Source organism: Bicyclus anynana, chromosome 2 (assembly GCF_947172395.1).
Source record: "Bicyclus anynana chromosome 2, ilBicAnyn1.1, whole genome shotgun sequence".
Taxonomy (NCBI): Eukaryota; Metazoa; Arthropoda; class Insecta; order Lepidoptera; family Nymphalidae; genus Bicyclus; species Bicyclus anynana.
Window position 1 is genome coordinate 16,854,324 of NC_069084.1, and position 14,452 is coordinate 16,868,775.

The window sequence follows — 14,452 nt, forward strand, 5'->3', positions numbered from 1 at the left end:
TAAAAGTCAGAAACGAATGGAGTTTACTCTTCCAGATCGACTGTCTAAATAGGTGTATGTTGCCCCGCAGCATACACTATGTACGTCTCAATACATACTGATAAGTGAAAGGTGCGCAACCGAGGAGCAGCAGGCCGCGGCGTGCACGCTGTTGGTGTCAGCGCACGGTCATAGGAAAATTGGTTGTGCACAAAAACGTAACGCTGTCATTCGCTCATCGAATTTTACTGCCCATATTTTTTCATACCAGGGGCTATATATGAAAAATCGATTCTTAACACATTCGCTGGGGTACGAGGTCAATTGATCTCGTACGTCTAGCGTACGTATTCAAGAGTTAAGAGGTCAATGGACCTCGTGCCTGACCACATAAAGTTCTAGTATGAGGTCAAAAAACCTTGTACCGCTTCAGAGGACAGTATAGAAAAATCAGTGCCGCAGCGAACGTGTTAAGGAGTAAACTCCAATAAACTCCAAAAATCAACATGAAATTCTACTACTATGTACTACTACTTCTGCTGTTATATACCTTCAGGATGGATGACATCTATGACCCCGCTCCCTTCATCAGCTACATACACCACGTTCATTTCCTGCGAGTACCGTAGACGGACGTTCGGTCCTAAGAATTAAGGAAATAACTTAGAAACTTTAACAACCCATGTAGCTCAATGTTGAGCACGAATCTCCTCTCAAAATGAGAGGTATTAGACTAATAGTCCACCACGCTGGCCCATTGGAGCATTGGAGATGTCCTGGACCAGATTCAAGGTATATCCCTCCCAATCAAAGGTATAGGAGAAATACAATAATATACATAGAAAGTCTTAGATATAATATAGAGATACTAAAACAGTGTATATTCTAACCTATAACGTTGTTCAACAGCAAATGCTCCCTCTTAGTGCCGTCCAGTCCCATGGTGTCGATGTGGACCTTGTTGTGCTCCTCACTTTCCAGCACTGCCACCAACATGCGTCTATGAGCAAACAATCACAAAGAAAACTGATGAGTGAAGAAGCCTTTGTGTAGCCACTACTTACTATTAATCTATTATCTACATCCTTCAATCATACCACTACATGGTGATTCAAACATTTTGAGACTGTAAGAATTATACTAATCCTGGAGAAACAAAGTGTTTCCTCTAAATAATCTCGTTCAACTTCAGGTAAACTGTCCTCCTCCCAACTTGTATCAATAAGTTGGCAGGAGGACAGTTTACCTGAAGTTGTTACTAACCAGATGTTTTTTACCTGTTGCCTAATTATACAACAAAACAGCCACAATGTCGTACAAATTGCGTGGCACATTATCATATACAGTTAGCCACCAGAATAAAGAATTTTCGTAATTAATTAAGTTGAGCGTCTATTGTAAAAATGTTCCACAGATCCAGGACTATATTGTAATCGCCGCGTTGCAACGACTTGCGGTACGGACGGCTTCAGTTTGCTGTCCACATCTCTTGTTGTGTAATTCTTTATGGGTTACTTGGAATAGGCGGGGAGAATGACTCGAGTGGAAAAGGGGAGTGTTTGTTAACAGTCAAAGGATCCTTTAACCCTACACACATCGTTCACAAGTGCGTGTCTTCACTCAAGGTCATTCTCTGCCACTCAGGGTTCATTGGTAACATTCTTAGTGGAAATTGTTAGACCTGACAGTATTTCATTCAATTCAATTCAAATAAACCCTACACACATCGTTCACAAGTGCGTGACTCCACTCAAGGTCATTCTCTGCTACTCAGGGTTTATTGGTAACATTCTTAGTGGGAATTTTTAGACCTGACAGACTTTCAATTAATAATTGTGTGTTGCAGACAACCGCTTCTGATGTGAAACCCCTTATACTCCGACAATATAGAGTACTAAAAAAAAAACAAAAGGCATACCCATAGTCCGACATGACGCACAGGCTGAGAGGGATCTCCTGGTCGCGGAAGCTGTACAGCAGCGCGCTGTGCCTGTTCCGCAGCGAGAGCACCTCGATGACGCGCCGCCCGGCGTCCAGCACGTACAGCGTGTCCGACACGAAGTCTGCAACAAATCATTAGCACTAACAATCAAGAAAGCCCCTGTAGCCAAGTGACACGTTGATTCTCTTTCTACGATCGCTAACGCTTCGAAAACTAGAAAAATGTATGGGAATGACATTTGCTATCAACAGGTCACGTGATCAAGACAGGTCACGTGATCAAGATCTGTTCCTGGCATCTGGCTACAGGGGCAGTTCTTTTGAAGTAAAACTTTTTTACGCACGCTTGACATGGGGGGTGAGTTTTTGAATGCGTTTCGAAAATTGTAATCACGCGAGGCTTTTAAGATGTGTGCTGCCATCTATCGGCATAGTGAAACAGTCTTTGTTATTAGAAACTACCGGTAGATGGCGTTCTTAGAGAACTTTGAAACAATCCCTTTTTGTGCACCTCAAGAACCTGTTACGATGTAAGCTTATAGATGGCGCTTTATTTTTTATTTTTTATTTTGAAAGAAGTTTTACTTCAGTGTTCTGGTCTAAAGCGCACTTTTTTTTTCAATCTTAGACTTTATTCCAACATATAAACATAATCAGTATTAAATTGACAGTAACATAATTGCTCTTCACCAAACCTCGTCAGGCCAGCTAATATATAGAACATTGTCAATGAATTGTAGACCTTACTTCCATTGACTAAAGTTGAATATTAAAAAGTCTCACCATAATCCATATCAACGACGTTCTCCAATCCCTTGTACAAGAGTAGCTCGGTGACGCCCAGCATGAAGTCGCTCATGTTGATGTGGCTGATGGATTTGTGCTGGCCGTCGTATATGTACAGAGCGTCTACAAACAAAACAACATACACATACAATTTTTAGCCTTACTTCCAAACCTAAGAGACTTTACAAAAAGTCAAAACTGACGTTTTAAAGGTAAACTAAGCCTACTTTATTTCAAATAAAAGAAAAATAGTTGAACTAAAAAACACGCTTGACGCGTCCGCCATATTGGATTGAAGTCACGTGACTATTGTTTTCGTATTCCTGACAGCAAACCCTTTCATTTGATATCCATGTCATGGGGGTTGATTTCAAACAGTCCGCCATCTTGGGGAGGCCGCCATATTGAATTTGTAATGACGTTTCTTAGCTAGTCATGTAATGTCATCAGAACTCAAGAGCATGTGTAATTTAGTTCTAATCGAAGACCGGGAAGTTAGTCAAATTGAGATTCTAAGATTTTCTGACATACATAATTACAAGTGAAGCTAATAAAAGTTTGTTAATAAATGAATTTTGATTTAGGGTTCATTTACACGAGCAGCGCGTTGCCAACTGCAGCAGGCAACTGTCGACTGCTGTCAACGGCAGTCGACAACCACCGTCGACTGACGCCGAGACGTCGGCAACTGCAGTCGTTGGTAGCAGTTGCTGTTCGTGTAAATCAGTGACTCCCAAAGTGGTCTATATCAACCCTTAGGGATCTATGACAAACTGCAAGGGGTCTATGTCAGCGAAAAAAAATTGGAGGTCCATTAAATGAAAATGGTTTCCACGATAATGGATCATAACACAAACACTGATAGTATCTATTTTTTACATCATATTATCTTATAATATCAAAACATATACATTATTTTAAAAGTAACTATGAAGTAAAAAAAATATTATTTATGTTTATAAAATTGTGTAAGTTGTAGGATACAGTAAATCAATATCAAATAAGTAGGGGGTCTACCCAACACGGCAAAACATAGCAAGGGGTCTACGACACAAGAAAGTTTGGGAAACTCTGGTGTAAACGAACCCTTACATTTGCAGCATGCACACAGTCATACCTCTATTGGAGTCGTAGGCCATGGCCTGCACGCGGCCGATGTCGAGGTGCGCGCCGTGCGTCTCCGGGTTGCCCACGCTGTTGTACAGAACGCGGGTGAACGCGGCGCCTCCGCCCACCACCAGGTACTGGGGCCGGTAGCCCGGGATATCTAACGCACATAATTATTATTTAGCTTTTAATAATAACAATAACAATTAACACGTTCGCGGCGGTACGAGGTCAATTGACCTCGTACGTCTAGCAGCTTTAAGAGTTACGGGGTCAATGGACCTCGTACAAAGTTTTGGTACGAGGTCAAAAAACCTCGTACCGTACCAGAGGAAAGTACAAAAAAAACAGGCCGCAGCGAACGTGTTAATAATCATCATCATTAACAACCCATTTTCGGCGCACTGTTAAGCACGAGTCTCCTCTCAGAATAAGAGGGGTTAGGCTAACCATGCTGGCCACCACGCTTGCCCAATGCGGATTCGCAGATTTTACTCACGTAGAGAATCAAGAAAATTTTACGACATTACGATAACCTTATAAGCTTCTTCTGTTCCTTCTTAGTAGCTAGAGCTCAAAAAAGATTGTCTAAGAGAAATTCCGTAACCCTACATCCAGTAGTCACGAGTCCAGGACTCTGCTCGGACTTTTTCTCTCTACCACGCTATGGACCCGGCACCTGCGCGGTGAATCCATGGAATGCTAAGATATTCGTCTCTCTCTTCGTATTATGTCACAATTCTGCCAAGTTTCATTTGAATTCATTTAGTAGTTTCAGCGTGATGCCCGGATAACATAAATACAGACAGAGAAAAGAAAAAAAAATATTTTGGCATAAGTATCGATTATATTATTTTTTCAAAATATTTTCAATGGGCTTGGACCTGTCTCAGTTTTATTATAAGTATAGATTTGGTTGGTTAAAGAAAAGTAGTATTATAAACTCACGTTCACAACGTCCGTCGATCATATGCATATGATCGGGGCACGCGCACACGTGGCTCGTGTTGGAGGTGACGAGGCAGATGCTGCAGTCGTGCTGCGCGCACGGATTGTGCGCCTGCTGCATCAGCACCGGGTGGTAGAGGTGCATGTCTGTAGAAAGGAGTTTCAAGAGTTTTTTTTTTTTATTAATAAATAAATATACTTAAACAATACACATCACTATCTAGCCCCAAAATAAGCATACAGAGCAGCTTGTGTTATGTGATGGATACTAAGACAGTTGATATTATAATATTTATATAAAATTTATATACTACATATAAATACTTATATAATGTATAAATACACACAGACACTGGAAAAACCCATGTTCATAACACGAATATTTTCCAGTTGTGGGAATCGAACCCACGGCTGTGGATGCAGAAAGCAGGGTCACCACCCACTGCGCCACGCGGCCGTCAAGTTGAAGAGTTTATGTAGTATACAACGCTAGTTTTAAAGCTAATACTAAAGCCCTACTCGAATTGTACTGTATACTAACAAATAAATTAAAAATGAGGGTATAAATCGCTAGTCATGTCACACTTAACAACTCTGTATAATTTTAGTATACACTAGCGGACGCCCGCGACTTCGTCCGCGTGGAATTTAGTTTGTCACAAATCCCGCGGGAACCATAGATTTTTCCGTGATGAAAAGTAGCCTATGTGTTAATCGAGAGTAAAATCTATTTCTATTCCAAATTTCAGCCAAATCGCTTTAGTAACCGCAGCGTAAAAGAGGAACAAACATACTTACACACTTTAACACTTACACACAAACTTTTGCCTTTATAATATTAGAGTGAATTCCAAATTTCAGAAAAATCGCTTCAGTAGCCGCAGCGTAAAAAAGGGAACAAACATACTTACACACAAACTTTCGCCTTTATAATATTGTGATGACAAACAGTTATAACACTCACCAAACACTGGCACTTCGAGCCTGAGCAGTATGTTTCTATTGGTGTTGGTGCCATGGATCTTGTCCGTGGACTGTATGGTGTAGGATGTGAGGTCGCTCCAGAACACTGTGTTCTCAAACACTGCCAGCGAGTACGGGTGATGGAGTGGTTCCTCAAACAACGACTGCAAATAACCAACAGATAATAACTGGTAGGCATCAGCTGTGGCTGTAAAAAAATAAGTTATGTCACATCCAATTAGAGGGAGTGTGGACTATATTTAGTATTTTTTTTTACAATATAAGAAAAAAACAAATGCTAAGATAGAAAAAAATATATACAGAATATATAGAAGTATATAGAAGTATATACAGAAGTATATACAGAAGTATATACAGAAGTAGAATACAAAAGGCGCCTAATCGCTCCGTAGCTATTTCTTTCAGGGAACCTTGGGTTTAGGAAAATGCGAGAATGCAGTTGGTGTTGTAGTTTGAGTATGATAGATCGATATTCTCACAGTTATCAACCTCATTCATCATCATCATCATATCAGCTATTGGATGTCCACTGCAGGACATAGGCCTTTTGTAGGGACTTCCAACCATCACGATACTGAGCCGCCTGCATCCAGCGAATCCCTGCGACTCGCTTGATGTCGTCAGTCCACCTGGTGGGTGGTCGACCAACACTGCGCTTTCTAGTGCAGGGTCGCCATTCTAGCACTTTGGGACCCCAACGTCCATCGGCTCTTCGAACTATGTGCCCCGCCCATTGCCACTTCAGCTTCGCAATTCGTCGAGCTATGTCAGTGACTTGGGAATTCTTCTGCGGATCTCCTCATTTCTGAGATACTCCTAACATAGAACAACCTTGATTCATTAATTTCCCAAAGGATAATACAACATTTTTTTTTCTTTTCTACCGGTCAGTACAGAACTGCTATGCATTTCATCGTACTGACTTTCTATTTATCATTTCTCTCTCTCTTTCTTTTCAATCCGTTCTCTTTCCTCGCTCCTAAACATAATAGCCCTGAGCATCTGTGAGTACTACAACTTACATAAATCATCTTATCCTCCAGCCTGATTACTTTGATGGTTTGGTCCACGTAGTAGAGCCGGCCGTTGGGCGCGTCCAGCGCTAGCCCGGTGACCACGGAGCCCACGTTGTCGACCAACACCTCGGCGTCGGAGCCGTCCATACGCGCGTGCATGATAACCTCCCTATCGTGGTAATCAACCCAGTACATTTTGCTGCAACAACAAAGTTCCACATTGTTAACCGACGAAGAAACCGAGGTTCTCAGTAGTTGACTCATACGTTTATTACGTTTTCGTTTCGTTGAAAGGTAATAAGGGAATAAGGGTTCGAAATACATTGTTATCAATTAATAAAAGTTAAGGATTTATTATAAAACACTTAATTTAAATATCACGTATTTTTTCAAATGTTCCAAACGTCAAAAGCGCTGTCGTACATTTTGTGACGTCACTACCACACTTGATGTACTAAACGTCGAACTAATTGTTAACTACGGCCTCAGTGGCGCAGTGGTAATCGCGGTGGATTTACGAGACGGAGGTCCTGGGTTCGATCCCCGGCTGGTACCTATAAATATCTAAGCGGTAAATCTACTCACCCTTGCCTAGGGTCCAGGGTGACGAATCTCGGCCGTCTGGAGCGAGTGCGTACCGTAACGCACGCCGACCCGTCGGACCGGCACGCAGAAATGATACCACGCTTCACGTCGCTGAAGTATATGTTGTCGCCCAGGTAGTCTATCGCTATGTCGCCAGGGTCTTCTAGACCTAGAGCGGCTATAACCTGGTATTACCAGAAAAATGATTTTTAAAGCATTTTGAAAAACTCTGAAAATGAAAAACAAACTGTCTCTGAGCAAGTGATGAGACAAGTAAACAAAATTTGTTTATATTTGCCGATGTTCGGTGATGGACCAATCACAAATGTGGTAAAAAAGTCAAACACACTTTTAGCCGTTTTAGCAATTTTCTTTGTATCAGTGAAAAAAAAACGTTTATTAGCTATGTTTCACTTACACTAATTTGCACTTTAAGATATAGAAGCTAATTTAGTCAATTTGAAGACGAGATGCCTTATTAGCCTAAAAATTAAAAAAAATAAATTCCTTTTATTAGCTTATTAATCATAGACTGCTGAAAATAATAATGGCGTCCCCCAAATCAGACATTTTATATTTCTGATGAGATGAGGCTCTATGGGTAATACGATTGTGCAAGAAAATCTTTATTACTTATAAATAATTAAACAAAAGTTAATTAGTAATTATAATAGTCAAATGAAGGTAACCTGTTTAGAGTCCTTAATATCGTCGAGCCTTGCCCTCATGATGGCTTGGTGACCTTCGGCTATCTCCACCCAGTACAAATACTTGCCGTCGTATGACACCGCGTGCGCCTGCACAACAGTGTTTATTTCAATACAAGCAGGCGTTACTATACCCAAGTTCAGTATGAACAATGAATTTTGTTATGAATTTTGCTAAAACTAATAAAAAATCAAAAACTAAAATACCTACGTATTCCCACTGGATTGGAAACTAATATTAATTAAAATGTTTTCAAGTAAAAAAGTTCTATTTTGTGGGTTTTAATGATTTATTTGTATTTCTGATTAAAGTAGCCTTGATAAAAAAAATTAAATTGAATACCTGTTTGATACCAGTTGTGACAGTCACTTCATTTTTGGATTTCACAGACACGTATCTTATGTCATTGCGCGTGTTGAAGAATAATAACGCTTCAGGATCTAAAAATGAGATAAAACTTTTAAACTACAGGACAAATAACATGGATATACACTTAAATACTTTGACGGCCTCTGTGGCGCAGTGGTATGCGCGGTGGATTTACAAGACGGAAGTCCTGGGTTCGATCCCCGGCTGGGCAGATTGAGATTTTCTTAATTTGTCCAGGTCTGGCTGGTGGGAGGCTTCGGCCGTGGCTAGTTACCACCCTACCGGCAAAGACGTACCACCAAGCGATTTAGCGTTCCGTTTAGCCCGATTCCATCTTAGACTGCATCATCACTTACCATCAGGTGAGATTGTAGTCAAGGGCTAACTTGTAAAGAATAAAAAAAAATAATAATAAAAAAAAAAAAAAAATGTATACTAATATGATTATGAGGAAAGATTAATTGTTTGTATTAAATAGGCTCTGAAACTACTGAACCAATTTGAAAAATTCTTTCACTGTTCGGAAGCTACACTTTCCCCAAGTGCTGTAGACTTTATTTTATACCTGTTCCTACGGGAACGGGAAACACGTGGGCAAAACCGCGCGGCGTCTGCTAGTAGACTATAAATAAAAGGCAAATAATAAATGTTACCTGGCGCAAAGCACAAGTACTTTGCAATATCCGTTGTGTATCCTTGATCACAAGTGCAGAGGAAGTGGTCTCCCTTGTTCTGGCACATGTGGGAGCAGACCGGTTTCTCTTCCATACAGTGGTCGGTCTCTTCACACTGTTTGCTTGTTGAGTTATATCTCTTGTACGTCTCGCACAGGCAAGTTGCGGCTGTACGTTGAGGCTTGCATTCTGCATTTTGGGGACATGTGAAGTTTTTACACATGGTATGCCCTGAAATTGTATCAATTATATAAAAATACTAATAGGTTTAATTGTCATTATCAGCAATCATTTGATCAGATCATGGTCCAGACTAATGTCCGGTAAACACAAGAGCCCAGGCTTTCCTCTGTAAAGGAGATATGCAGTATTACTCAGTGCTCCAATGCAGGTGGCAGATAAATTATATTATTCATTTATTTTCTTATTACACTCATATCTGCTACTATGTCCAAATTTTTTTTTCTTTTTTATTTACAAGTTAGACCTTGAGTACAATTTCACCTGTCATCATCACTTACCATCAGGTGAGATTGTAGTCAAGGGCTAACTTGTAAAGAAAAGAAAAAAATACAGTTTATGACAAAGTGGGTTAGAAGTCAAGGTCAAAGTCAAAGTTCATTTATTCCAATTAGACTTAGTTTACAACATCAGATTAATAAAAAGTCAAAGTTCATTTATTTCACAACGTCAGATTATTAATCAGTCAAGGGCTAACCTATTTTATGACAAAGTGGGTTAGAAGTCAAGGTCAAAGTCAAAGTTCATTTATTTCAATTAGACTTAGTTTACAACGTCAGATAATATTAATTAATATTGATAATGATGATAACAATTGGTTGAAAACTTAAAATGAAAGTTACGAGGGTTCCAAACGCCCCTTGGGTAACTACCCATACCACTGATGGTTTCTTTATAATATTCTAATTATGCTACAGCTACCTACCTGAAATTACTATTGAAATTATCTATTAAAATTATATTATTAAGTGGTTTGTTTTTAAATCACAAGCACTCACCTTTCAGGTTTCTGCCAACTCTTATGGATTGTTATTAAAAGATGTCTTAGAAAATAATTTTGATAAGTTTAGTAGTAATAAAAAAACCTAATCAACAATAAAACTAATAATAGAAAGTTGGAAAATAATAATAAACAAGTAATGTACACATTTCATTTTGAATTATTTAAAATTATTATTATTATTAGAAATGTCTGTTTAATTAAAGTTCACTTCTCTAATACTGTCCTGGCATTGTTTCAGCACTTTGTCTCTCTCTTTATTTAACAAATCACTTTTTTCAGCCATACTTTTTAACTTGTCAAAGGCAGAAGTGATACTTTTTTTTAGTTCCACAGCACAGACTTTTATACGTTTAGCATACACGTGCCGTTTAACAAAATCCCATAGGAAGAGCTCCATTGGTGAGAGGTCGGCAGACTTAGATGGCCACACAACAGGTCCGTAACGACCTATCCACTGTTCATCAAACATAGCACTTAAGCGTTTCCTGGCAGCAGGCACTGAATGTGCCGGTAATCCATTCAGTTGGTACCACAACTTCTGGCGTACGTTCAATGGTAAATCATCTATATACTCAGTCACTGCGCCACTGAGCAGCTCCAAAAACTTGGCTGAATTCAGGTTTCCATCTATAAACACTGGACCGATGATCTGGTTCTTGTGTATACCGGCCCAAACGTGTACGGTGATAATGTCTTCCTCAGGCTCTATGAACGCCGGTGGCAACTCCCCCTCGCGGCACCAATAGAAGCGGTTCTTATTACTTGTGACACCATTGGGTGCAAAGCTGCTCTCGCCTGTCCACATAATGTTGGATAGGAAGTCAGGATCCGCCTTTTGGTGAGAAAGCACCCATTGACAAAAAGTTTCCCTGGCTGGATTATTGTAGGTCAACAGTTGTGCTTTACTGGGCCGCGAGGGCCGCTTTTCGATTTTTTTGGAGTTATTACGTTGCTTGTTTGACCGTAGACGAGGCATATTCTAGAACTTTTCTTCAACTTCTATGCTAACAGAAATAACGCGTAATTTTCTCAGTCAGTTCGATTGTTAAACACACGACACTTCTTCAAATTTATTCACTAAATTCTATTTCTAAGAAATCAGCGTTTTGTACCATAAACTGATTATTAATTAATATATATAATAATGACAATATCTCTGAATAATAATTTTTTACTTCACAAAAAGATGCAACGAAAACCAAGTTCTCAAACTCTCAAAAGCAAAATATTTTGATAAATGGTGATTTTTTTGAAGAAAAAACGGCAAAACAAAAACAAAACCACAGACCACAGATTAATAACAAAAACAAACCAAATCAAAAACTTGTAAAAAAACTGATTTACGTAAGGATTTACGGCTCTGGATTCCTTTTTTTTTGATCTAGGTAACAGAGCGCTAAAAGGCGCTGAAAAACCCGGCAAAAAAGAGTGTTTGAGTTTATAGTGCAAATAACTCATTTTGAAAATGTATAAGTATTAATAATATTATTATTTTTTTTTTCGGTCTGAGATTTTCCTAAATAATAATAGGAATTCTCAACATTAATGAAATTAAAGAATACGTTGAACAAGGTTTTTACTTACAGCGATCACAAAACGCGCCCTCATCGCTTCCATCCTTGCAATCTTTAATCCCATCGCACATATGTTCAGGCGGCAAACAAAAAGATTTATCCAGACATGAATACCTTCCTCTGTTCTCACAGTACGATAAATCATGCAAGTATAAATCGTGCAATGTTTTTGAATGTAAAACGTGTCCTGAAAATTTTCAAATACTTGAAATAATTAACGCCTACCTTTTTTTTTTTAATATAACAACTGTAATAATTAAAAAGCGGAAGACTTTGTTTGCTAAGATTCATGAAGAGTGAACCAGCACAGGCTTGAGGATTGCTAGGCTAAGACTAGGGTTTTTTTCTCTACGTACAATAAGTGGGTAAAAAAAAGAACCTAAGTACCTACTGCTACTGGCCTTTTAAATCTTATTTTAGTATGACCAGCCACAAGTATTTCTAGTATATTATAGTTCCTTTTCCGCAACGCAATGACGACCTTCTTTTCTTGATCAGGTCATGATGCAAAGTGCAATACTTACTGCAGGTATTCTTAACATCTTCATCGGTCTTATCATCGCAATCGTAGTAGCCGTCGCACTTCCAAAAACTCGAAATACACCTTTTGCTGTCGCATGAGAATCCCTTGCACATGGACTAAAATTTATAAAAAAAAAAACTTATAAGCATGGTTTGAAAAATGTTTACTAAAATATTCAGTGTGTGACAGTGTGTAATATTCACTGGCTGGATGAGGAAGGCGGAGGATCGTGTGTGGTTGCGCGCTCTCGAAAAGGCCTGTTTACAGCAGTGGACGGATACAGGCTGATGATGAAACATTGAACAGGCCTTCAGTTACCTAAAGTCCTAAAAAAAATCCATGACTCCCGCGGGATTTGTGATGAACATAGTTACGCGCAAACGGAGTCGCTGGCGTGCGTTAATTACTACTTGTTTGTAAAATCGTACATTCGTATTATCTGATAACACTGTAGTGGGACAATTAGCCTCATCGCTGCCGTCCTTGCAGTCGACTTCATCATTGCACACCCACGCGCTGGGGAGGCACTTCAGCCCGTCTGCGCACAGGAACTGATGGGTGTCGTTGCAGTACTGTTCATCAGGCCGGTGATTCACTGAAACAAATGACAAACAATAAGGTTAATCATTACAGCATTTATGTTACGAATCATAAGGTCATTGACGGCCTCTTTGGCGTAATTCTGTGTTTGTAAAAAAAGTTATTAAAGAGGTCTTCAATCCGATTCCCAGCTTCCGTCAAATGCGTTCCGGTATGATGCCGCTTAAACCGCTCTTTATTTCTTTTAATAGAACATATTTAATACTCAAGAATTTACGATCACCGATGACTGAAGGTAGTGCGGTCACCGATCTTTGCTTGGTACAGGATTAAAAAAAACATCAAATAAAACCCTTCACAAGTTTCGTTTTAATACAAAACCTACTATCGTGGATATGATACTAATCTGTGTAACCTACAGCAGAAATTCTCATCGCTCCCGTCCTCACAGTCGTAGTTCCCGTCGCAGTACTTCTCCTGAGGCACGCAGCCTCCCGTCAGACACGTGAAGGCGCCCTCCGTGAGGCACTCCGGCTCGAACGTCTGCATGTCGTCCACGAAGTGCGCAGAGCACAGCGCCAGCCACGACACAACACATAATAGAATCGCCATCCTGTGAAATCAATACACTAATACACATAAATAAAATTGTTATGTCTGTCTGTGATTTCAAGATAACTTACAATTTTTAAGAAATTAAATATCATTTTTCTCAATCGGTGAAGCAAAAACATCGTGAGGAAACCTGCTTAACAGATATTTTTTTAATTCTCTGCGTGTGTGAAGTCTGCCAAATTCGAATTGAGCCAGCGTGGTGGGCTATTGGCCTAACCCCTCTCATTCTGAGAGGACAGTCGAGCTCAGCAGTGAGCCGAATATGGGTTGATAATGATGATGATGATGATGATGATGTTACTATAAAGTCAAGTGCTTACAGTTATTTACACAAATACCCACAATCAACCGTTTTGTACAAAACTTAGTCAGTATGTCTGTCTTTTTGTCCGGACTAATCTCTGAACCGTTAAATGGAACTTACACTGGTATCACTAATTTACCGCAGCAGACGATTTACGATTCAATAAAGAAGTTAGATCGGTTTTCCATGCCTATAAATATGGATTAATGATCTTTTCTCCTTATACTATAGCTACGTATGCAAAACTATGAGAACTTGTAGTCTTTCACCCAAAGTCCTGTATTAGTGGTATACTTAACTCGTAATTGACGTTATATTAGACAATTCTATTGAATCGTCAGACACAAGATGCGAAACTTGTTGCTACTGTTTCGAAACTGATTTACTCGGTATCATATTGCCACATAGGTTAAAGTGTCTAATCCTATCTTGGACTGCATGGTAAATAAACGAAATAAATGTATGAACATGGTGAGTAGGTATTTATTGCCGGCATACTTTGCAAGTAAATTACGATTCAATAAAAAGAATTCCAACCTATTTAGCATGCGATTTTTGAATAATTGACTTTTACTTACCTCCAAAATTAGTAAATTATGTTGTGCTTCATTAAAACTGCATTTTTTTAAAACAAAAACTTAAATGAAATAAATAATGTCCACGTGGTTTTGATAAGACTATTTTAGTTAATACTCCGTAGTGAAATGTAGTTCCGTGTTGCGGACAAAGTATACCGGAAACGAAATTAGAATGAAACTTATTCATCTACCCTCAA

At 39.3% G+C, this 14,452-nt stretch overlaps 2 protein-coding genes across 5 annotated transcripts in view; one reads left to right on the top strand and one right to left on the bottom strand.

The window, feature by feature from the left end:
• Positions 1–14,410, bottom strand: part of LOC112050264 (prolow-density lipoprotein receptor-related protein 1) — a 45,691-nt gene extending 31,281 nt beyond the window's left edge. For 3 of the 4 annotated variants that reach the window (XM_052888162.1, XM_052888164.1, XM_052888160.1), the window contains exons 1-17: positions 14,256–14,410; positions 13,178–13,371; positions 12,647–12,813; positions 12,220–12,334; positions 11,706–11,882; positions 9,077–9,328; positions 8,397–8,494; positions 8,036–8,143; positions 7,347–7,531; positions 6,768–6,960; positions 5,726–5,888; positions 4,762–4,908; positions 3,824–3,973; positions 2,704–2,829; positions 1,898–2,042; positions 870–979; positions 530–622 (exon numbers count right to left, since the gene is read on the bottom strand). In XM_052888162.1, the coding sequence (XP_052744122.1) occupies positions 530–622; positions 870–979; positions 1,898–2,042; positions 2,704–2,829; positions 3,824–3,973; positions 4,762–4,908; positions 5,726–5,888; positions 6,768–6,960; positions 7,347–7,531; positions 8,036–8,143; positions 8,397–8,494; positions 9,077–9,328; positions 11,706–11,882; positions 12,220–12,334; positions 12,647–12,813; positions 13,178–13,370 (2,422 nt within the window). In that variant the 5' untranslated portion in view covers position 13,371; positions 14,256–14,410. Of the gene's footprint in view, positions 1–529; positions 623–869; positions 980–1,897; positions 2,043–2,703; positions 2,830–3,823; positions 3,974–4,761; positions 4,909–5,725; positions 5,889–6,767; positions 6,961–7,346; positions 7,532–8,035; positions 8,144–8,396; positions 8,495–9,076; positions 9,329–10,116; positions 11,207–11,705; positions 11,883–12,219; positions 12,335–12,646; positions 12,814–13,177; positions 13,372–14,255 lie in introns of those variants that run through there. The other variant, XM_052888170.1, reaches the window with a different exon arrangement.
• The window catches only part of LOC112050248 (phosphatidylinositol-3-phosphatase SAC1), a 260,117-nt gene that overhangs the window by 172,553 nt on the left and 73,112 nt on the right, over positions 1–14,452 (top strand). The window lies entirely within an intron of this gene.